This window comes from Festucalex cinctus, chromosome 4 (assembly GCF_051991245.1).
Source record: "Festucalex cinctus isolate MCC-2025b chromosome 4, RoL_Fcin_1.0, whole genome shotgun sequence".
NCBI classification, from domain to species: Eukaryota; Metazoa; Chordata; class Actinopteri; order Syngnathiformes; family Syngnathidae; genus Festucalex; species Festucalex cinctus.
In genome coordinates, this window is record NC_135414.1 from 9,247,633 (window position 1) to 9,270,346 (window position 22,714).

Sequence of the window (22,714 nt, forward strand, 5' to 3'; positions counted from 1 at the left end):
TCTTATAATAGACCACGAGATCAAAATTTAGAACTACAGCTGTCTCCCTCCCCCTACCGCCATGAAATTTAAAATAATCCATTTAGAAAATAGGGAAAAAATAAAATATAGGAAAAATATTGATCCGTTTGGTGCCTAAACTGTCCTCTTATTCTGGAATGACTGCATTACGGTAGGGCAAAGGACTGTTTACATTGGAATGGTTACGTCAACCACGATGGGAAAGTCATTTAGCGCCCTCTGTCGACAAATATATACACATGTATTTTTTTTTTCTTTTGGACTTCATGCGACAAAGCGTCGTTTCTGACAACCAACCACTGTCTTTGACGTCTTCATGTTTTTATTTTGCGGCCGTGTCAATAATGTCTACAACGGCGTGGATGCTCCTCGGTAAGAAAGCGTAGCCGCACAAAGCCGTTTGCAGAGTCATCTGTGGAGTGTGTGTGTGGAATACACTAGCCCGGGATGGTTCACTAACTGCAATGCAGGGCGGCTGATAGAAGGGCCTTCGAATCGTGCTTTACACAAGAAACATGTGACGTGGGATTGCTCGGACATAACGAAGCTGTTACGCGAGGATGAGGAGCCGCAGTAATTCGGGAGTGAGGCTGGATGGATATGCCAGGCTTGTCCAGGAGACTATTCTGTGTCACCAGGTACTCAACACTTGTATGCATTTGGATAATGCCAAATTGGAGCGTGAAATTTGGATAGAAACTGTGATTGTTAAAGCTTGGTACAATACTGCAACTGATATGCGAGCTCCCTCGAGTGGTATTAAAAAGAAAGAATACAGTATTCATGAACACACCCAACATGCATAATTATTCAAATCAGAATCAAAATAAACATCATATTGTACAGTACTGTGTCTCTGGTAGTCCGAGTCACCCCAGTAGCCTACAGTGGTTCTAAATGTTGCACAATTTGTACATTATTACTGGGTGTTTAATTGAGCCATTTTCAGCAGTAAAAAGTTAATATTTTGCCTATAATTAATGTGATAACTTCATTATTTTTCATTTACGAATAATACCTTTAAAAAGTATGTTTTATACTTGCTGTTGACTAAAGATGACATCATCTGTGCTAAGGAAGTAGGTCACAACCAATCATGGCTCAATTTGCTGACCAACCCCAGAAAACAGGTGAGCCATGATTGGTTGTTAGCTACTTCCTCAGCACAGGTGTCATCAGTCGACAGCAAGAGGAACCAATAGTTTTTAAAGGTATTAATTGTACATGAAAAATAATGGTTATCAAATTAATTTTGGACAAAATATAAACTTTTCACTGCTGAAAATGGTTCAATGAGTCAAGTATGACTTATATATATATATATATATATATATATATATATATATATATATATATATATATATATATATATTATATTTCAGTTAAAATATATTGTACATGAAAGTTACATAAAAAAAAATCAAAACAAAACAAAGTTTAAGTAAGCAACTCCAGCATTATGTACAATTTGAACATTTGTTTCCGTGATTCTTGCGCAAACCACTAGAGGGAGCCCGCTCACAACTAGTGGTACTCATGTCGCACTTTGAGAATGGTTGCATTGTAGAAAAAGTAACGAAATACTGTATCTATTTAAGACATAATACGCAAATGTACAAAGAGTCATTAGCGATATAAAGCGTGCAGTAAACAGATAAAATCAAATTAGTTGTTCAATTATGCTGATATGCCACGTTAGGTACATCCACAAAGTCTAATGCTAATTCTTTCAAATGTGTTGTGTTATGTTGAATTATAAAAAAATAAAATGTAACATTTTTTTTTAATTGTGAAAGAGTTTATTTGCCTGTTACTCTAATAAAATAAAAAAAAAAGCTATGTTAAAAATGTCTTTAGAGAGATGTTAAGTTAATGCTCACAAATGTAGTATTAACTAAAAATACAGTATGTATATTACTTTGGTTTAAGCAATTCCTTGAATTGACACACATTGGTGTATCCAAACTTCCTAAAAATTTGACCAAAACTGTATTTAAAGGTTAGATATAGGTTGTTGGAGTCAATATTTGGGACATACTGTGTGTTTGTTTGCATCGACAAATCCAGATGTTGTCTTGTCCCTTGAGGTTCAGGCTCCACCAGCGTGGAGTCCATAGAAGCAAACACGGGCAAAGGTCAACCATGACGTAGATTAGAGAGGCCTGTCGCTTGGGACTTGGCTCTTGAATTCACTTTGAAGCATGTTGGACATGTCGGCTATGTATCCCCCCACCACTAGTATTCCATTCTGATGCGATAGTTCCATATCACCAATTTGTGCATTACAGAATGTATTTTAATCATTAAAATCTGAAATGAAGCAGCAGTGTTGATTTCTGTTCATCATACCACTGAGGCACTCGTCTACCAGAGTCAGTGCAAATTTATTGTAGGCCAGAAAAACCCTGCACTAATTCACTTAATTGTTGCAGCTGCCGTTTGATATCCTTGATGACCAGCTTATAAGGTCCATGTGGGCTACTAGTCTTCCGTTTCAGAACACTACAACAAATAACTGTCTTGTTAATAATATTTTTTCCACTTACAGTTCCACATTTGGCCTCCTAGAATGCAATTAAACCTGATTAGTTAAACTACTGTGCTATGCACTAGTAGCCTTGTGAAGACCACTTAATAGCAGTTTTCCGATTACTAGTGAAGAAAAGAGAGTAGTGGGGAAAAAAAGCATTACTAGAGAGATGGTCATTCTACTAGTGCAACCTATTCCTATTCTTAATATCCAGCCCAAGGGCCATGTACTAATATGCTCTTTGTCCTGTAAGACAATTCAGCATACTACTAGAACAACTAGCACACAGTGATAAAATGACCAAGGTGCACAAATATAACATCTGTTTTGTAGTACCCCCCCCCCCCCCCCACACACACACACACTACTAGTGCCACCTTTGGCCTAGTAGTACAAAATTAAACCTTACTAATAACTAACAAGTAATGCACTAGTAGTCTCCACTCATTTCTCAATTACTAGTAATTTTGCCTCTCTAGTGGCATGTTGTTGTGCTACTAGTAGTATGCCAAAGTTTTCTGACTACTAGTGAAGAAAAGAGAGTAGTGCAAAAAAAAAAAAAAAGCATTACCAGTGACATGGTCATTCTACTGGCACAACCTAATTCTATTCTTAATATCCAGCCCAAGGTCCATGTACTAGTATGCTCTTTGTCCTGTAAGACAATTCTGCATACTACTAGAATAACTAGCGCACATGACTAAGGTACACAAATATAACATCTGTGTTGTAGTATTCACATACCCCCCCACTGATAGTGCCATTTTTGGCCTACTAGTACAAAATTAAACCTCACTAATAACTAGTAAGTAAGGCACTAGTAGCCTCCTCTCAGTACTAAATTGCCCGCTAGTAATTTTGCCTCTCTAGTGGCAGGTAGTTGTGCTACTAGTATGCCAAAGCTTTCCGACTACTAGTAAAGAAAAGAGAGTAGTGGGGAAAAAAAGCATTACTAGTGAGATGGTCATTCTACTAGTGCAACCTAGTCCTATTTTTAATATCCAGCCCAAGTTCCATGTACTAGTATGCTCTTTGCCCTGTAAAACAATTCAGCAATAAAAACTACTAGAATAACTAGCGCACAGTGATAAAATGACTAGGGTGCACAAATATAACATCTGTGTTGCAGTACACTTCTAGTGCCACCTTTGGCTTACTAATAGAAAATTCTAACTTACTAATAACTAGTAAGTCATGCACTAGTAGCGTCCTTGCCCTTTCAAACCACAGTTTGATCAGGGGATGTCGTTGCTATTTGTCAACTGTGAATAAACTTGACTTTACTTGACTTGACTCCTCTCAGTACTAAATTGCCCACTAGAAATTGTGCCTCTCTCGTGGCATGTAGTTGTGCTACTAGTATGCCAAAGCTTTCCGACTACTAGTGAAGAAAAGAGAGTAGTGAAAAAAAAAAGCATTACTAGTGAGATGGTCATTCTACTAGCGCAACCTAGTCCTATTCTTAATATCCAGCCCAAGGTCCATGTACTTGTATTCAACCACTTCTAGTGCCACCTTTGGCCTACTAGTACAAAATGCAACTTTACTAATAACTAGTAAGTAATGCACTAGTAGCCTCCTCTCAGTACTAAATTGCAAAGTAGTGCAAAAAAAAAAAAGCATTACTAGTGATACGGTCATTCTACTAGTGCAACCTAGTCCTATCTTTAATATCCAGTCCAAGGTCCATCTACTAGTACACTCTTTGTCTTTACTAGTAAGACAACTTTGCTAAGACAAAATTGTGCACGGTGCACTATTTTATGATGTCACTAGTACTACTAATAGTTGTGAGGACCAAGAGCGTACTAGTGCATGGACTTTAGGCTTGATATCCTCCTGACTACCAGGAAAAAATCCATTGCCCAATCATGTTTATTTTGATATTCCCCAATCTTTGTGAAGTAACTGGAATACTGCAAAATAAATTTTTTGGGAAAAAAAAAAAGTTTTATTTTTAAGCTATGATGTGTCCACTACAGGGGACATTTTTTAAAACTTAAATGCTAGGCTCAAATACAGTTAAAATAATTCAAACAATACTTTCATGTGTTCTTAAGAGTCTTATAGAAAACATGCTAACTACATTTAAAGCCTACATTTGTTCAATAAAAAGTGTTATACACTTACTTTTAATCTTCCCTAAAAAGTGCTTGCATTGAGGGAAGCCATTTTCTTTTATGATGCAATCAAAGATGGCAAAGCCCCACCCCTACACATTTGGTATCATTGGAAAGCTCTGAATGTCCTCTATAGAGCACAAAAGGAGTTAATTATGTACTGGGTGGGAGATATTCAGGTTTAGAAAGGTCCACTACAGAGGACAAATTTGAATTGCTCGTAGTCAGGAGGATACCAACAATATTGAATAAATGCTCAAACAGCTTTCCAATATGCTTCATATAAGCTGATTGCTGTGAATTAATGGGCTAATAAACCTTTCAGGAAGCTTTCGTGTCCCTTCCTCTCTGCTTTGTATTGATTTATGTGATTCAATTACGTGTGTGTGTTTCAGAACCCAGTGTCAGGACTCCTGCCTGCCAGCGCCCAGAAAAAGGATGCGTGGGTGAGGGATAATGTGTACAGTATTCTGGCCGTGTGGGGGCTGGGCATGGCCTATCGCAAGAATGCCGACCGGGATGAGGACAAGGCCAAGGCCTACGAACTGGAGCAGGTGTTTGTGACAGCTCGTCGTAGCCCGTTCCTCTTTTCTGTCATCGCCCTCATGGATGTTGGCTCGATAATGACTAAACAGTTTATATTTGTGGCTCATATGTGCCTCAGTAGGATTCAACGCAAATGCACCCCAATCTACATCTGTTTACAGATATAGAGATATACATTGATAGATGGATGTGTTGATTTTTTTTTGTGACAAAACAACTTTTACTTCTTTCTGTCCCTTTTCATTTCTTTTGAAAGAGTGAAATAAAAAAAAAATATTGAATTGAATTAACAGATAGATAGTTATAGAATTTTGTTAGAAAGTCGGGAAAAACCTACTTGAAGAGAGAAACATTATTTGGGGTGGTTTTGAGGCTGGTAGCTTTATATGATGGCAGGTGTCTTCTGACTCCCATTTAAGTGAATTTGAATGTGATGACTAATTCTGAGCCCAGCCACATCTCAATGATAAGAAGAAGATTAGTCCAGTTTATAGGGAGCTATCACATATTTTTGGTCACATTAAGTTGTTAAGAGTTTTGAAATGATTCATCTTGGCATCATTTTTATATCACAAAAATCTGGCATTTCAACAGGGGTGTGTAGACTTCTTTATCCACTGCATGCATATATGGATTATCGAATAGGGAATATTCTTATTGGAGCTTTAATAACTTTGTCGCTGCCTTTGACGGCTGTAAATATCAAATATGTATTTTAACTGGGAGTGATGAAATCACAGTAAGACGAATATTATTCCACATTGCTGCTAATGATATTCATGTCTCCACAGTTACTCCTCTGTGCCTTATGGGTTATTAGTCTCGCCATATTTTAATTTAATTTAGTTTTGTATAATTTGTTATTCATCATTTGTTGTTGTTATTGTTGCTGTACCCACATTTCATCATATGTACAATCGCAGTAAAGATTTTCTTTTTATCTACTTTATTCTTAGTATAAAAACTGATAACAAACCTAAATATTTTTTAAAGTACTTTTTGTGATTATTTTTGCTAAATAGCCTATGTTGAAATCTTTTCTTATCGATTAAAAAAAAATAAATAAATAAATAAATAAATAAATAAATAATCAAAACAGCAAACAATCTTTTGTACGTAACTAACTAACAATCGCTTCGTGTTTGTGGAGAGAGTTAAGAAGAAAATATGTATAAATATATGAAAATATCAGTTTGCAGATATGAGTTAACCTAAACAAACATTCAATGTAACATGTATATACGTTAATGTGCTTTCTTGGTAGAGTGTGGTCAAACTGATGCAAGGACTTCTACGTTGTATGATAAGACAGGTAAGACCCATGTTTAGTATTTATTAATCATCCGTTTATTGATGCCGGACAAGCTTTTAACCCACTTTGAAAACATCTGAAGTCCATAAGTTCATGAAGACTGTTTTTAGGATGATATTAGCCCGGGTCAGAATTGTGTGAATGGAAACTGTGTGTATGGAAATCGTAAGGGATACGATAGCTCTGCTGAAACTACACCGTGTTTGTTTTCAGGTTGCCAAGGTGGAGAAGTTTAAACACACTCAGAGCACCGAGGATTGTTTGCATGCCAAATATGATACGGCCACTTGCGCCACAGTGGTGGGAGACGACCAATGGGGTCATCTTCAGGTGGATGCCACCTCCATTTATTTGCTGATGTTGGCACAGATGACGGCATCAGGTTTGGGACTAGGCTTTCTTTGTATGAGGTGTCGTATATAGACTAATAATAACATCTATCACCTAAGAAACTCTCGCATTCACCAATATAACCTCTCACTCACACAAAAAGCTTTGTTACTCAAGGGCGTGTACCGATTCTCGGAGCCGATACCAACTGCGTCAGTGGGTGATCGGCCTCCCACTTGTGGTCATTTAACAAGGAGGAACTAGAAAATAGAAGAGTAGAAAATTGGCTCCATTTCAAACAATTTGTTTTTTTTGTGTGTATGAGAAGTTTAATGGTGTATGAGAGCTTTTTTTTATTTTTATTTTTAAGTGAGTGTTTTTTGTTTGTTTGTTTTTTGCTATAAGAGACATTGTTTGGTGTATGTAAGAGGTAAATGTTATTGCAACATATATATTTTTGTTTCATATTATGTTCAAATGGCTAAGTTCTTTGGACATATCATAGACCCCGAAATTTTTTGTGATCACGCAGGTCTTCGCATCATCTCAAACTTGGATGAGGTGGCTTTTATCCAAAACTTGGTCTTCTACATCGAGGCTGCGTACAAGGTTGCGGTAAGCATCATATTTTTGGGTGGGGAAATTATGTTGAGAAATGAAGACATTTGGAATCTCTTTTAGGATTATGGGATGTGGGAGCGAGGTGACAAAACCAACCAGGGCATCCCTGAACTCAACGGGAGTTCTGTCGGAATCGCTAAGGTATGTTAACCAAAAATTAGAATTACAGTGAACCCGCATTTTTTTTGGTGCTATTTTGGGAACTTCTTTGTACGGAAGCGTAGAGCTGCCAATGTGGAGTAACATGTAACATGTTCGAACATACCCGCAAATATGTTCGAACATACTCGCAAATACGTTCGAACATACTTGCAAATACGTTCGAACATACTTGCAAATATGTTCTAACATACTCGATAATACGTTCGAACATACTCGCTAATAAGTTCGAACATACTCGCAAATATGTTCGAACGTACTGAAATATTTCTTCGGACATACTCGCAAATGTTTGAACATAGTTGCAAATACGTTTGATCATAGTTGCAAATGTGTTCGAACATACTCGCAAATATGTTCGAACATACTCGCAAATATGTTCGAACATACTCGCAAATGTTTGAACATAGTCGCAATTATGTTCGAACATAGTTGCAAATGTGTTCGAACATACTCGCAAATAAGTTCGAACATACTCGCAAATATGTTTGAACGTACTGAAATATGTTTTTGCGAGTATGTTCGAACATACTCGCAAATGTTCGAACATACTCGCAAATACGTTCGAACATACTTGTAAATACGTTCGAACCTACTCACAAATATGTTTGAACATACTCAATTCCTGTGATACTCAAGTGCGCAAGCATAATACCCCATTGCATTATGGGGCGAAAAATTACGAACCTAAATCATGTACGGCAGACATAATAAAAAGTAAAAAAAAAAAAAAGTTACGAACGAACAGTTTTTGTCTACTTAATTTTCTAATGAATTGGTAATGTGGCCCATGGTAACAATTTGAAGTAATTCGCGGAGTTTCAGTCAGAAAACGTAGCATGTTGCTGCCATCTTGTGGCATCTTTAGGTAATTACAAACCCTTTTGTAGGGTGTGGGACGTCGTTTACTCCTGGATTTTGTTTGTGGGGATTCACTCTATTTACATTCACAGATCAATTCATTTAGTCAGCGTTTCCCATCCTATATACAGCCAAGGCACATATTTTCTATTTGAATCTCACGACATACCAATAAACAATATGTACCTTCTGTTATCAATTGTTCTGGCTGTCAGTATACATCACTGGCATAGATGGATGAACAAAGGAATATTATTTGTGCATTGGTTGGAGTCACTGCATAATGTGATATATAAACCAATCCAATGTATGTATGCGTGATGTATGTTTGTTCTGTGTGCTTCCAGGCAGCTCTTGAGGCTATCGACGAATTGGATCTTTTTGGTGCCCACGGTGGCCCAAAGTCCGTCATCCATGTTCTTCCTGATGAAGTCGAACACTGTCAGGTACAACGTGCCTTCATCCTGCTAAGCATATGAAAGTATGGAGAATGGTTTACTACATTAAATAATTTTATAATGTTAATAGTACTGTCAATTAGTACATGGCTTTTTTTTGTACTGCACTTCCACTATTGGATATCAAGTATAACAAATAAACGTTCAAACAGTTTTCCATGCGCAGAGTTGGAAGGCAAGTGCCTTCACTGCTGTTCAAGATATTTAAGTAAATTCAGTTCTTTAAAAAATCTGTTATATTTCCTGTTTTGACACCCTTTAGTCCATCTTGTGCTCCATGCTGCCGAGAGCTTCTACTTCCAAGGAGATCGATGCTGGCCTCCTGTCTGTTATTTCCTTCCCTGCGTTTGCAGTGGAGGATGCGGAATTGGTGGCCATCACCAAGTCGGAGATCATCGGTAAATTGCAGGTACTATTAAGACCACCTTTTGTTAATTCTATTCAGGAAGGGTGTATTTTTACAGTGATTTCAATCCAAACCAATGTGCTGTGGCACATTTGTGGGAAATGATCCAATTTATTCACTTTAAATAATGCGTATTTCTTTGTTCATCTTTCTATCCCAGTTTTGTAAAGTAATGGGCAGAACAATGAAATAATGTTGAACTAGATAGCAGCATGTATAATTAACCAGCATGACCACGTTTCCATTCATGCAACCAAATCCTGGTCCAAATACCACTGGCCCAGATTTTCTACAGTAAATATTTGTGGGTACATTGAGATGAGATCATTATTTCAGTATATATACTTTTTGTGTCACTTTTCTTTGGTGGGGTTCAATGCGATATTTCTAATATAGATTGTGTCTTACTTAATGAATAACCTTGCATTCCCTGTCAGGGACGCTATGGCTGTTGCCGCTTCATCAGGGATGGATATCATTGTCCTAAAGAGGTGAGATTTTCAACACTGTAGCCCATAGACAGTATCTTATTTTGAAATGGCTTGGTTAGAACCATCAAAAAGTCCAAAACGGGTCACAATATTGTCTACGGGTAATTTGAAGCCTAAATATTGTAAGAATGGGTTAATCACTCCAGGCATCATTATATAATACTGTGTGAAATGAGAACAGAACAGTGTAATTGTTTCCTGGCTGTGCACTCACTGTTTCGTTTTCATCAAATTGATATGACTCATGAAGTAACTTCTTGTATTAAATCTCAACGAATTGTATCACACATACTGTATCCATAATGAATCAAATATTTTGTCCTATCTCGCAGGACCCAACTCGGCTGCATTATGACCCTGCTGAGTTGAAGCTGTTTGAAAATATTGAATGCGAGTGGCCGGTTTTCTGGACCTACCTCATTCTTGATGGTGTCTTTACAGGAGACCAAGTGCAGGTAAGAAAGACAACCTCATTGCTTCAGTGATGGAATCCATGTTATTTTTAAATAACTGGTTACAGAAGTACTGTACTATTTGATCAAACCTTTGTATTATGTTGTGTTCAGGTACAGGAGTACCGTGAGGCACTGGAGGGCATTTTGATCAGGGGTAAAAATGGCATCAAACTGCTGCCCGAACTTTATGCTGTGCCAAGCGACAAGGTATTGCTCCATTGAGATGGATGGATGGATGGATGGATAGGTAGATCTATGTCTAGCTAGATAGATCTATATCTAGATAGATATATATCTAGATCTTAAACTAGATAGGTCTATCTATCTAGATAGATAGATAGATAGATCTAGATACATCTATGTAGATCTATATAGGTCTAAGATAGATAGATAGATAGATAGATAGATAGATAGGTAGGTAGATCTATGTCTAGATAGATAAATCTATATCTCGATCTTAAACTAGATAGATCTATATCTAGATATATAGATGGATGGGTGGATATATATATATATATATATATATATATATATATATATATATATATATATATATATATATATCTATGTCTAGATAAATAGATCTATATATAGATATAGATCTGTAGAGCAATGGATGGGTGGATAGATAGATAGATAGATAGTATATTGACTCACTTTCTTTACACTTGAGATGAATTATCATTAAAATTGTGACATGACCTAAGAATGAGGTGTTTTTTATTGCAGGTGGAGGAGGAGTACAGCAATCCCCACTCTGTGGACCGAGTAGCCATGGGTCAGGTGCCTCACATGTGGGGACAATCCTTGTACATTCTGGGCTGCCTATTGGCTGAGGTAGCTGAATGTAGCATAGAAGCCTGAGCACCACTTGTGTTGTCAACTGCCAATACTGCTTTCCAAACTTAATGTGGATATGTGTTGTCTTTGAAGGGCTTTTTGGCACCAGGAGAGATCGATCCTCTCAACAGGAGATTCTCGACAAATTTAAAGCCAGATGTCGTGGTGCAAGGTTGGTTTGAGGGCAAATCTTATAAATATATGGAAAGCGGTTTAAGCATCTTTTTCATAGCCTTGATATTCAACTTACTATTGTGTGCTTTGTCCTCACCAGTAAGGTGACTCAGCACACTCGTTTAACACTAGGATGCACTAGTAGAATGACTGTGTCTCATTTGTAATATTTTTTCCACTAGTAGTGCCACGTTAACCTGCTAGTTTGCAATTAAAATGCACGGGTAACAATGCTAGGCCCAACTAGTAGGCACCTGTTACACACTAGAAGCTTCCTGGTTCTTACTAGTAGTACTAGTAACTGTGGCATTTCTGTATTTTATAGCTTTGCCCCACAAATAACATGCATTTGTCATTCTAATATGCCAAAGTCATCCTCTTAGTGAGCAGAAATGAAGATTGACTAAGGTGCACTAGTAGAACATCTCTTTCTTACTCTTTCTTACAAATGTTTGTTCCACCACTGCCTTCCCCTACTGTATGACATTTCTGCATACTAGTAGGACTTTTCCATACAATAAGACAAATACTTGTTTGGCACCAGTTGACATCTGCACACTACTAATAGTACCATTGAAGGGCTAAATGTAGATCCTAGTAGATTTTTTATTATGTCACTACTCAATAGTAGTACTAGTACCATCTAATTGGCAAGAAGTGCATAGTATTTCCTCACTACTAACGTGTCTTGCTAATAGTATGCTGAAGTTGTCCTACTTATGAGGACAATGATCCGACTAGTGCATGGCCCTTAAACTTGATACCAAAATAATGTTTTTTTTGTTTTGTTTTTTAAAGCCAGTTGAGCCTTTATTGGATCATCAAAGTCCATGTACTAGTACACTGTTTGTTTTTGTAAACTTAGCCAATGACTTGGGTGCACTAGTAGAATGAATGTGTCTTACTAGTAATGTTTTTTGTTCTACTACTGAACTTCCACTTTAGTTGTACACGTGTGGCATATAAACATATACAAACATATTTCTTGTGAGGAAACTACTAGTGAGAAGTTTAGGTCTACTAGTGGGGTCCAGGAGGATACTAGTGCATGCATGGGCCTACATACATTGGGCCTAGTAGTGATAAATTATTAGTCCATCACAATAGTTTACCAAAATGGTTTAATTAACTGAGTACTAGTAGGGAAGAAGTGGCACTAGGAGTGGAACAGATTTTTCTACTAGTGCGCTTAATGGTCTTACTAGTGAAGACAAAAATTGTACTTGTACATGAGGCTGGATATGAAGGATATGGATTAAATGCTTATACAAATGTCCCCTTTTCGTGATGACATTTTTGAACTTGTGTTTGCGTCAGTTTGTGTCTTAGCAGAATCCGAGGCCATCCAGAACTTGTTGAACCAGCATGAGATAAAGGTCCAAATGTTGTCTGAGGTTCTGCCAATCAGGGTCCTGCCTGCTCGCATCCTGAGCCACATTTATGTTCGACTGGGTACCTGAACACAAATGTCTTCATTCTTAATGTTTATGTTATGTTTATGTATAATCAGCCATGCATTTAAAACTGATCAACATTTTTGCCTATTTTCGGACAATTCCAATCAAAAACTTAAATAGGTCCAATTGTTGTTTCTTTCAAAGTATAGTCAACTATGTGACACATGACCTCATTTCCGTGTGTCAATGCCACAGGGAACTGCAAGAAGCTGAATTTGAGTGGCAGACCATACAGGCACATCGGAGTTTTGGGAACATCCAAATTTTATGAGATCAGGAACCGCTCTTACATATTCACTCCTCAGGTACAACAAGCTTCATCTTCAATATTTCCTCGTTACACTTCCATTGTGCTGTTCACAATCCTGTCTTCTCCTGCTATGAAGTTTCTGGATCAACATCATTTCTACTTGGCCCTGGACAACCAGATGATCGTGGAGATGTTGCGTACGGAGGTGGCCTATCTCTCCTCCTGCTGGAGGATGACAGGACGACCTACCCTGACCTTCCCCATCACTCACAGCATGCTTGGTAAACTGCCTCTAAAGTCCCTTCACCTAAGCACAAATGACGATACCCTTCTGAAATTGTCTGAATGCAAAGAAATCTAAAAGAAAGAACTTAGTATTAATGTACTATTAAAGACCATAACTGTTGTAAAAGGACATTAGATCAGCTGAAATATGTCCCCTTTATTGATGCATGTGAGTTTTTTATTATTATTATTATTATTATTATTATTATTTTATTATGGTGTGAAAGTTATTATTATTATTATTATTATTATTATTTATTTTGCTGACTGTTTTTGGTGTTTGTGTATGAGAAGATTTTGATAAAAATGAGGGTTTTTGGTTTATGTGAGAGGTTGTTAGGTATGCATGAGAGATTTCATTATTGTGTGCAAGTTTTTTTGGTGGTTGACTTTTTTGTGAAAAAAAAAGTTATTTTGGTTGTGGATCAAGCATTTCTCGGCATGTGTGTGATTTTTTTGAGTGTGAGAGGTATTTTGTAATGTGTGAGAGGTTTTTGTTGTGTGTGTGTGAGGTGATGATTTTCAGGAGATTAAAACTTCTTTGTTTCAGAGAGAGAGAGAGAGAGAGCGAGAGAGAGAGCGAGAGAGAGAGAGAACATTTTTGTATTTTTATTTTTGAATGTGAGAAGTTTTTTTTGTGTGGAGTTTTTTGAGCCTGGTAGTTTTGTTTTTTGTTTTGTTTTGTTTTGGTAACAACGGAAAGTTTTTGTGTATTTTTTTTCACTTGTATATTTTGTTGGTGTGAGAGTATTTTTGCGTGAGTTTTTTTTGTTTTTTTTTTTGTTTGGTGGGTGTGAGTGAGAGAGAGCATTTTTGTTAAATGAGAGTTTCGTGTGGGTGTGTGTGTGGGGGGGTAGTGAAGTGTGAGAGTGTTTTTTTTGGGTGTGTGTCAGTGAGAGAGAGCATTTTTGTTAAATGAGAGTTTCGTGTGGGTGTGGGTGTGGGTGTGTGGGGGGGGTAGTTAAGGCTGAGAGTTTTTTTTTTTTTTTTGTGTGTGTGTCAGCGAGAGAGAGCATTTTTGTTAAATGAGAGTTTCATGTGTGGGGGTGTGTGCATGGGTTTGTGTGGGGGTGTGTGTGTGTGTGTGTGGTGGTGGTGGTGGGGGGGGGGGTAGTTAAGTGTGAGAGTTTTTGAAACCTGTGAGAGGTACAGATCATTGTTATTTTTGGCCTTTTATGGCACCTCATGAAAACAGTTTTACCACAGTACATTTTCAGAAATTGGCAGTAAACAAAAATGTCACTTGATTGCTTCCTTTCCCACTTGATGGCTCTGCAGACACTCCAGAGAGCCAACTATTTTTGTGCAAGTAATTTAAAAGTACATTTTGACATTTAAATTGTCAACATAGTGTTTTTCTCTAGAACACATTTTTTGGTCGGAATAATTGTGTCCAAAAATAAAAAATGAAAAATGGAGCTTGACTCAGAATGTATTGTGAACCTGAGTGTTTTTTGTTTTCACTTTATTGGTATTAATTTAGTTTTATTTTACAAGTGACGTGAATGTATTTCACACTATCTCACTTTCCCAGTTGAAGATGGAGAGGCAATTGATCCGTGTATCCTAGCAACGCTGAGGAAACTTCAGGATGGCTATTTTGGTGGCGCAAGGTCTGTTTCCGCATGTCTCACTTACAAGGGCAGAACTCTCTTGGTTAATTTGAATTTACACAACTCATTAAAAATAAATAAATAAATAAAAATGTGGTTCTGGATTTTCTGTAGACATTTCAGGATGAACTCAAATGTATTTTTAACCTCTTACCGGTGAACTTAATTTGACTTAATTTAATGTCCAACTGTTAAGTGTATCAACAGTGATACAGAGAGACTAGAAGAGTCACATAAAGGCATACACCCGCAGAAATTCTCATAGATCAAACACCTGTTGTTAGAGAAGGTTTAAATAAGTTCAAGTGTGATGTGGTATGTGATAAGATTTGGTGTGACTTCAGGATCCAGATGTCCGACCTACCCAGTCTACAAAACACTTCATTTCATACTCGGCTCAGCTTCTTGGATGAAGAAAATGACGACAGCTTACTTGAAGAGGATGAAGAGGAAGATAAAGACTATGGCGAAGAATATAGCCACTGTGAGCCTTCAGGTACATTAGGAGGCCAATATTTATTGGAATTTTACATGCATGTTAATTCTCATTGAAAGTTGCAACCCTATATGTGACTGATCCAGTTGAATCGCTAAGCAAATGTTTTCCTTTGAACTCTAGAAGGCTCCGACGACATGTTTGATCAATACCTGACGCAGCTCCTCCACAGCACCGCCACCAGATGTCATCTTCCTCCCATCCAGAGTGGGCAGCACCACGTGTTCAGTGCGGAACACACCACCAGAGATATCCTGTCTCTGATGGCCCAAGTTCAAGGTCTTAACGTGCCCAGTGAGTTGAATAAATAAACTATCTATGTTTTATTTTTTTGGGGGGACCTATTTTTAACTCTACAAATGTGTTCAATTTAGAAGTTGTGGTCCTTAAAGTAGTACTTAGGAACTTCATCCATCCATCCATTTTCTTGGCTGCTCATTCCTCACAAGGGTCGCGGGGGCTGCTGGCGCCTATCTCAGCTGGCTCTGGGCAGTAGGCGGGGGACACCCTGGACTGGTTGCCAGCCAACCGCAGGGCACACAGAGACGAACAACCATCCACACTCACAAGCACACCTAGGGACAATTCGGAGCACCCAATTAACCTGCCATGCATGTCTTTGGAATGTGGGAGGAGACCGGAGTACCCGGAGAAGACCCACACGGGCACGGGGAGAACATGCAAACTCCACCCGGAGCCTGGACTCGAACCGGAGTCCTCAGTACTGGGAGGCGGATGTGCTAACCACTCGCCCACCGTGCCGCCCACTTAGGAACTTTTCAACCTTAATAAAATATTTTCACAACTCTTCTGATGAAACCGACTTAAAACTAGTTGAATGGTACCTTTGCCATGGCCTGAGGGCACCGGTATCATTTTTACTGGTACTAAGCAACTTTGAGGAGGATGCTAGGAACACTGCCACACAAAAAAATACAAATGTACTGACTGCTTTAATGGCATACGTCGCTTCCCCCTTTTCACCATTTTACAAGACAGAAGTCAATTTGAATGTCAAAACGCTTACTGGCGTGAGCTAAAAAAATGACAAAATGTGCTTGTCCTCATGGGAAATGTGGTCTTCCTTCAGGCATAACATTACCACTTTTGTCCATATGGTGTTGCCGTAATCAACGTAAACTGAAAGTTTGTTAGTGTTGCTTTAAGTACAAAAGTTTGCACACCCCTAACTCATCCACTATTTTTTTTAACTTATATTTTGCCTTACAATGTTCTAAATGTTGTATGTGTTATTCTAAAACAAACAAACAAACAAAAAAACAAACGTATACATTGGAGTTGTCATGCCACTGTGAGTATATTTTACATCATAGGTGTCAAACTGCAGTCCTCGAGGGCCACAGCCCTGCAGGTTTTGGAGGTTTCCCACTTTCAACACAGCTGATTCATATTTAGGCTCATCAGCAAGCTCCGCAGGAGCCTGATAATTATCCTGATCATTGAATCAGGTGCGTTGGAGTAGAGCAGTGTTTCTCAATTCTGGTCCTCAGGCCCCCCTAGCCAGCCTGTTTTCCATGTCTCCCAATTGCAACGCAGGTGAGGATTGTTATCAGGCTTCTCCAATGCTGGGTGATTATCTGTCATTGGAATCAGCTGCATTGGGAATTGGGAGACATGGAAAATGGGCTGGCTAGGGGGGCCTGAGGACCGGAATTGAGAAACACTGGAGTAGAGAAACCTCGAAAACACGCAGGACCCTGGCCCTCGAGGACCGAATCCTGACACGCGGGTTTCACATATTTGTATATTTTTCAGAGTCTTCCATGTATCTACCAGTTGCCCCTCTCATGAACAAGCATCGCAAATCTCTCAACCTGCTGGAAGTTCCTCAGCCCGCTACACATGCGAAGCAGCACAAGGTAGGCAAACCTGCAATTTTTCAATTGACTTAATTGATTTCCCTCTCAGTATGGGAAACCATTTTTTTCAAATCTTTGACATCCAGTTAAAGCCCATGTACTAGTATAGTAATGTATGTTCAACAAAAACTGTTAAACCGTCCTGTGTTCATCTTCAAACTTTGTAGCAGCCTACCAGGAAGTAAAAAGTGAGGCTTTTTCCATTGGTTTAGACTGTGTTGTCTTACAAGTGAGAACGAAGCGCCAACTAGTACATGGACCTTAATATCAAGGATATGGAATAAAAACTCAAATCAGCTTTAATGTGACTCAATGTCTCATTTATTGGACAAAGTGTCGCAGTGCAGCTGATCTCCACCTGCCGCGAGACCCCCAAGGTAACACGGATTTTGCAGTGCTGGTGAGGCAGCTGAAAGAGTGTCCCACTCTGCAGGACCAAGCAGACATCCTTTATATTCTCTATATGATGAAGTAAGGGGAACCAAATTCAAGCAATGATAACAATCAAAAGAATCGATTTGCTTACAAGTTCTTTCGTGTTTGCTGGCCAGAGGAGCCGATTTCCTGGTTGAGGTGTCTGGTCCAGGCCATGGTTGGGTGAGTGTGCGCACCCTGTTGGAGGAGCTGTATGCGCAAGCTGGAGCCTGCAAGGAGTGGGGTCTCATCAGATACATCTCGGGAATATTACGCAAGAGAGTGGAGGTCCTCGCTGAGGTCAGAAAATTCATTTTTAGTTTTATCATAGCAGTGAAATGGAGTTATATCCAAAATAAATATCTTGGATATAATATGATAAATAAATAAATAATAATAATAATAATTAATGTGTGTTGCATAGGCCTGCACAGATCTTATTTCCCACCACAAGCAGATTACCGTGGGTCTTCCACCTGAACCCAGAGAAAGAGTTATCACCGTGTAAGTCAAAGTTGCTCCAAACTGTCAATTTGTGCTTGAATTGTTCACAAGCATTTCTTTTCCAGTCCTCTTCCCCCGGAGGAGCTGAACGAGCTCATCTTCGAAGCTAGCGGTCAGGACATCAGTGTTGCTGTTCTCACTCAGGTGAATGTTGTGATGATATATCATGTCTTATTTTTCTCTAACAACCAGTGTAAGACGTGTGCTGGTCTTGCAGGAAATCATGGTCTACTTGGCCATGTATGTACGCTCCCAGCCCGCCCTATTTGGAGATATGCTCCGACTGAGAATAGGACTCATCATGCAAGTGATGGCCACCGAGTTGGCGCGCAGTCTGCGATGCTCTGGTAGGAACTTGGGCACAGATCCACTTGCACATTCGTGTTAATTAGTACTCAACATACACCCACCACCATTTCAAGTGCCCCTAATTACGGAGGGAACATATGTACAATTCTTTCAGTGAATCAAATAAATGTCTCTCAAATATCAAAACACTTTAGGCAAAAATGATGACTGAGAAAGTTTTTTATTTTTTTTAATACAGGGAGTCCTTGAGTTACGTTCCTACACTCGCGATGTAACCCGAATTTCGACTTAAGTCTAATTTCCCCATTAAATTCAATATTTACATCAAAATAATTTGCATTAAAAAAATCTCACATAAAAAAAATGCTGTCCGACTGAAGCCTATAAGTCTTTGCCGATGTTCGTCAGTGTCTCTCTTTTCTGCGATCTTTTTATGATGTTTAGCTTCGTTTCCATGGTAATTGCTTTTCTTTTGTTTGGCTAGACTAACATTGATAGAAGACGTAGCTTTCTCCTTTGGGGCCATGATGTGGGAAAAAGAGGGCGAAAAAGCCAAAGATACTCCCACAAGTGCACAAGCGTTAGCACTAGCTAAGGGCTAAATAGCAGACGAGGGGAAAACACTGCGGGCTATATGGCGGACAAGGGGCCAAAATGGCGGATGTGGCCAAAATGGCAGACCGCCTTAGGTCGAGTGCACCTTAACTCGAGGACTCCCTGTATATATAGGCCTTTGTGACTGCTAAGGCTGTTTTAAAGCGCTATCTAAATAAATATGACTTGACTTGACTATATATAAATATTATGAATGTAGAAAATAAAGACTGTGGCAAAAAAGGCACTTATTTTGACTGGGGCAAAAGGACAGGTGTTTGTGCACGTGCCTGCAAGTATGTATTAAGTCAAGGAAAACTATGGTAATGGTGGGAATCTTGTGTTTAATTTTATGGGACAGTGTTAATTGCTGCATTCGAAATCAGGATTATCCTAGTTGGATTTTCCTTGATCTCACTTGAACCAAAATGGCGGATAGTGATAAATTGTTTTTTTGTTTGGGTCCTTAAAACACATTTTGACCTCCAACGAACTTGCCTTCTCACAATAAATTCAATAGAAGAGGAACAATGACGAATTAGGTCAATATTATGTATTTATTTTTCTTATAAGCATTCCGTACAGTTCAGTAGTTCACCGTATAATTTCATACAGGGAGATAGTGGCATATTGTACATTGACGTCACATTGGTCGGTTGGCGAAGTCGGAGTCCTTTTTTTTCCCCCGACTTCGCAAGTGAGATTTCCCGAGTTCAAGGGGGCGTGCTCGTAAACACTTCCTGGTTTGAAGTCGGAAACGTCCGACTTTCCCACTTTCCTCAAATGCGGCATAAATGTTCAAAAGGGAGCTTGAATCAGTCCTGAAAACTGTCTATATTCCCACCACTTTTGCACAGATTACCGTAGAAACACACACCGTAAAACGGCATAAGACTGATTCTACTGCACTGAACAGAATATGTTTTAATCCAAAAACGAATGGCATGAAACATTAAAAAAACAAAACACAAGCACTTAGCCCATTCGCTGCAGCTTTGCTTAAGGATTAATGATACATTTTTTTTACATTTCGAAACGATCTGTAGTTCATAATTTGCTATAAACAATTATTATGAGGATATTCTTGGCCAGGTTCAAAACTGACTCAAAGCATACTGTGTGCGAGTGGAAAATGAACACTATGGGGCCTATTCACTAAAGGTTTGCGTCGCCTTTGCACTGTGCTAACCGGCAAAAATGGAGCAATCTGCGAGCGCCTAATTCACTAAACATGCGCAAATGGGGAAATCCGTCACAAAGTGCTCTGCCGAACAGATTGCGTCACGGTGCGCCGGTGTTATGTGCGCATATGTAAATGAGGTAATTTGCATAGATTTGATGCAAAATATGCCCACCCCAATGCAAATGATACTCATTGATATGCAGCGTCTAATTCACTAACGCCAGCGCAAATAGCCACACCTCGTTTGCGTGACGCAAATAACGTTTTTTGAAAGCATGTATTAACTGCTCCAACCTCGATTATGACAGCAGTACGTGCCATTTGCAGCACAACATCCACGGCAGATCACGCAGAGAGGAGAGAGAGAGAGAGAGAGAGAGAAAGAGAGGGAGGGGGAAATCTTTCTATGTTTATTTTAAGACACAACGTAACCCGGGCTGATCTGCAATGGCAGGGAGGCATTTTCCGATAATTTTTTTACGTGCCAGATGCATACTGTACGCCCACGCCAACCTCTGAAAATATTTTTTTTTTTAAAACGATCACACCAATAATTTGTACTTTATGAATGAATGACATCTGTGCTCTGTACATAATGGCGCTCTAAACGCTTACTCTCGGTTCAACCTCACTTTCTGATAATGACATCTATCTCGCAACTGTTACTATAACAATCATTTTGTTGGCGTAAATCCATTGCCATGTGTGGTAAATCAGGTGCAAATTTGCTCCAAGCTGTCAGTTTTGTGGGCGTGTTTGCGCCGGTATATGATTAGAGCAATATCCTTAGTGAATAGGTGGGTCACTGGGCGCAGACTGCGGGTGCAGTTGCGGTGCAATATTTTGCGCTATTACCGGACGCAGCGCATTCTTAGTGAATATGCCCCTATGTAAGAATTTAAATACGGCTTCATTTCTTTGTAGGGGAGGAGGCCTCTGAAAGCTTGATGAACCTCAGTCCTTTTGGCATGAAGAACTTGCTGCACCACATCCTCAGTGGCAAGGAGTTTGGGGTGGAAAAAAGCAGTGAGTTGTCGCTATTTTACCTAACTGACAGCACCAGCGTTCTTTAAACCTGTTATTGGATAACATTTGTTTCTATAGTTGTGTCTTCTGGATGTCGAGTGATGTCTCACCCTCTCTTTTTATTTGTTTCCACACCCCTAGTTACATGGGTGTTCCAACCTTAAAAATGCAAATGCAAGGCATAGTTGGAACACAGTGAACTTGTTTGTTTATGTGTTTTGCATGTGAGTGGAACATTGTTGAGTAAATGTGTGGTCAAGTTTGCAATCATTTCTAAACAGAAAACAGGCGGCCTCAGCAGACTGGCTCTAATCATTCTGCTGCGTTAGATGTTGTGGTCCTTCAGCTTCTTGTCAGGCTATGTGAATGTGAGTGGGAACAAGAGCAAAGCATCCTTCATTGCAAGCAGAAGCAGTTCTTAATTGCAGCAAATGTTATTATATGTATTATTATTTAATGTTATTAAACTTATTATTTACAATTATCCCTATCATTATCATTTTAAACTTCCTTATGTTAAATTTTTTAAAGTTTGTTGAATAATGTTTTAAGATTGTTAGTTTGTAACCTATTTTCATTTATTTTTCTTCCTCTGAATGTTAACTACTGTTTCTTGATGCTTATGTGTTGTCTTTCCTCGTGTAAAGCACATTGAGTTGCCTTGTGTATGAAATGTGCTATACAAATAAACTTGCCTTGCCTACAACCATACATCAGAAGTTTCAAGTAGATTTTCTCATCCCTGTGCATCAGTGCGACCTATCCAGTCAACCGCTACCAGTCCGGCCATCTCTATCCATGAATTGGGACACACCGGCGCCACCAAGACGGAGCGCTCAGGAATACACAAACTCAAGAGTGAAATCAGACAGGTGGGGTTTGTAAATTAACTTGGAGAAGAAAAAAAAACAATTCTGTCAAATAAAAGTGTTTCTTTTACCTCTGGTTTCAGTTGGATGACTCCCGGCCACTTAGTGTGGGTTTGAAAACAAAACAAACAACCAAAAAACATTAATGTGACTCATGCTAACATAAACCACATGCTATTTAACATATTTTTGTACTCCAGCTCCATTACCGGAATGGCCGCGCTGTCTCCGCGCAAAATCATGACTTGATCTCCATTTCAGCTTTTTTTTTGTCACCCGCTTGAGCTGATTTCATTCCTCATATCACACCTCGAAGGATGCATGAAGGCATCTTCAAACTTCATATCATGTGTCATCCGTGTGCTTATGTAGATCCTCAGCGGCAGTCTCTCCACATGCAGCAATGTTACCTCTCCTCGCTCCACGGTAAAAACATTTCACCTCATCCGCTTTCACTTCATTTCATTTGGCATTTGAAAAGTTCAAGTTGAGGATTTTTTTTGTGCAAAA

General features: G+C 38.9%; 1 protein-coding gene across 9 annotated transcripts in view; it reads left to right on the plus strand.

Moving 5' to 3' along the window:
• The first annotated feature begins 263 nt into the window (after positions 1 to 263).
• Positions 264 to 22,714, plus strand: part of LOC144017277 (phosphorylase b kinase regulatory subunit alpha, liver isoform) — a 28,047-nt gene continuing 5,596 nt past the window's right edge. The window contains exons 1-29 of one of the 9 annotated variants that reach the window (XM_077518661.1): positions 264 to 659; positions 5,067 to 5,225; positions 6,482 to 6,529; positions 6,743 to 6,911; positions 7,392 to 7,474; positions 7,541 to 7,621; positions 8,848 to 8,946; positions 9,221 to 9,367; positions 9,802 to 9,855; positions 10,188 to 10,310; positions 10,422 to 10,517; positions 11,040 to 11,147; positions 11,244 to 11,322; positions 12,642 to 12,776; positions 12,977 to 13,086; positions 13,168 to 13,312; positions 14,851 to 14,929; positions 15,274 to 15,425; positions 15,549 to 15,719; positions 17,202 to 17,305; positions 17,640 to 17,776; positions 17,857 to 18,019; positions 18,144 to 18,223; positions 18,289 to 18,367; positions 18,441 to 18,570; positions 21,234 to 21,335; positions 21,617 to 21,703; positions 22,089 to 22,207; positions 22,288 to 22,311. In XM_077518661.1, coding sequence (XP_077374787.1) covers positions 582 to 659; positions 5,067 to 5,225; positions 6,482 to 6,529; positions 6,743 to 6,911; positions 7,392 to 7,474; positions 7,541 to 7,621; positions 8,848 to 8,946; positions 9,221 to 9,367; positions 9,802 to 9,855; positions 10,188 to 10,310; positions 10,422 to 10,517; positions 11,040 to 11,147; positions 11,244 to 11,322; positions 12,642 to 12,776; positions 12,977 to 13,086; positions 13,168 to 13,312; positions 14,851 to 14,929; positions 15,274 to 15,425; positions 15,549 to 15,719; positions 17,202 to 17,305; positions 17,640 to 17,776; positions 17,857 to 18,019; positions 18,144 to 18,223; positions 18,289 to 18,367; positions 18,441 to 18,570; positions 21,234 to 21,335; positions 21,617 to 21,703; positions 22,089 to 22,207; positions 22,288 to 22,311 — 3,141 coding nt within the window. In that variant the 5' untranslated portion in view covers positions 264 to 581. Of the gene's footprint in view, positions 660 to 5,066; positions 5,226 to 6,481; positions 6,530 to 6,742; positions 6,912 to 7,391; positions 7,475 to 7,540; positions 7,622 to 8,847; positions 8,947 to 9,220; positions 9,368 to 9,801; positions 9,856 to 10,187; positions 10,311 to 10,421; positions 10,518 to 11,039; positions 11,148 to 11,243; positions 11,323 to 12,641; positions 12,777 to 12,976; positions 13,087 to 13,167; positions 13,313 to 14,850; positions 14,930 to 15,273; positions 15,426 to 15,548; positions 15,720 to 17,201; positions 17,306 to 17,639; positions 17,777 to 17,856; positions 18,020 to 18,143; positions 18,224 to 18,288; positions 18,368 to 18,440; positions 18,571 to 21,233; positions 21,336 to 21,616; positions 21,704 to 22,088; positions 22,208 to 22,287; positions 22,312 to 22,576; positions 22,631 to 22,714 lie in introns of all 9 variants that reach the window. The other 8 variants (XM_077518659.1, XM_077518660.1, XM_077518662.1 and 5 more) reach the window with 8 other exon arrangements.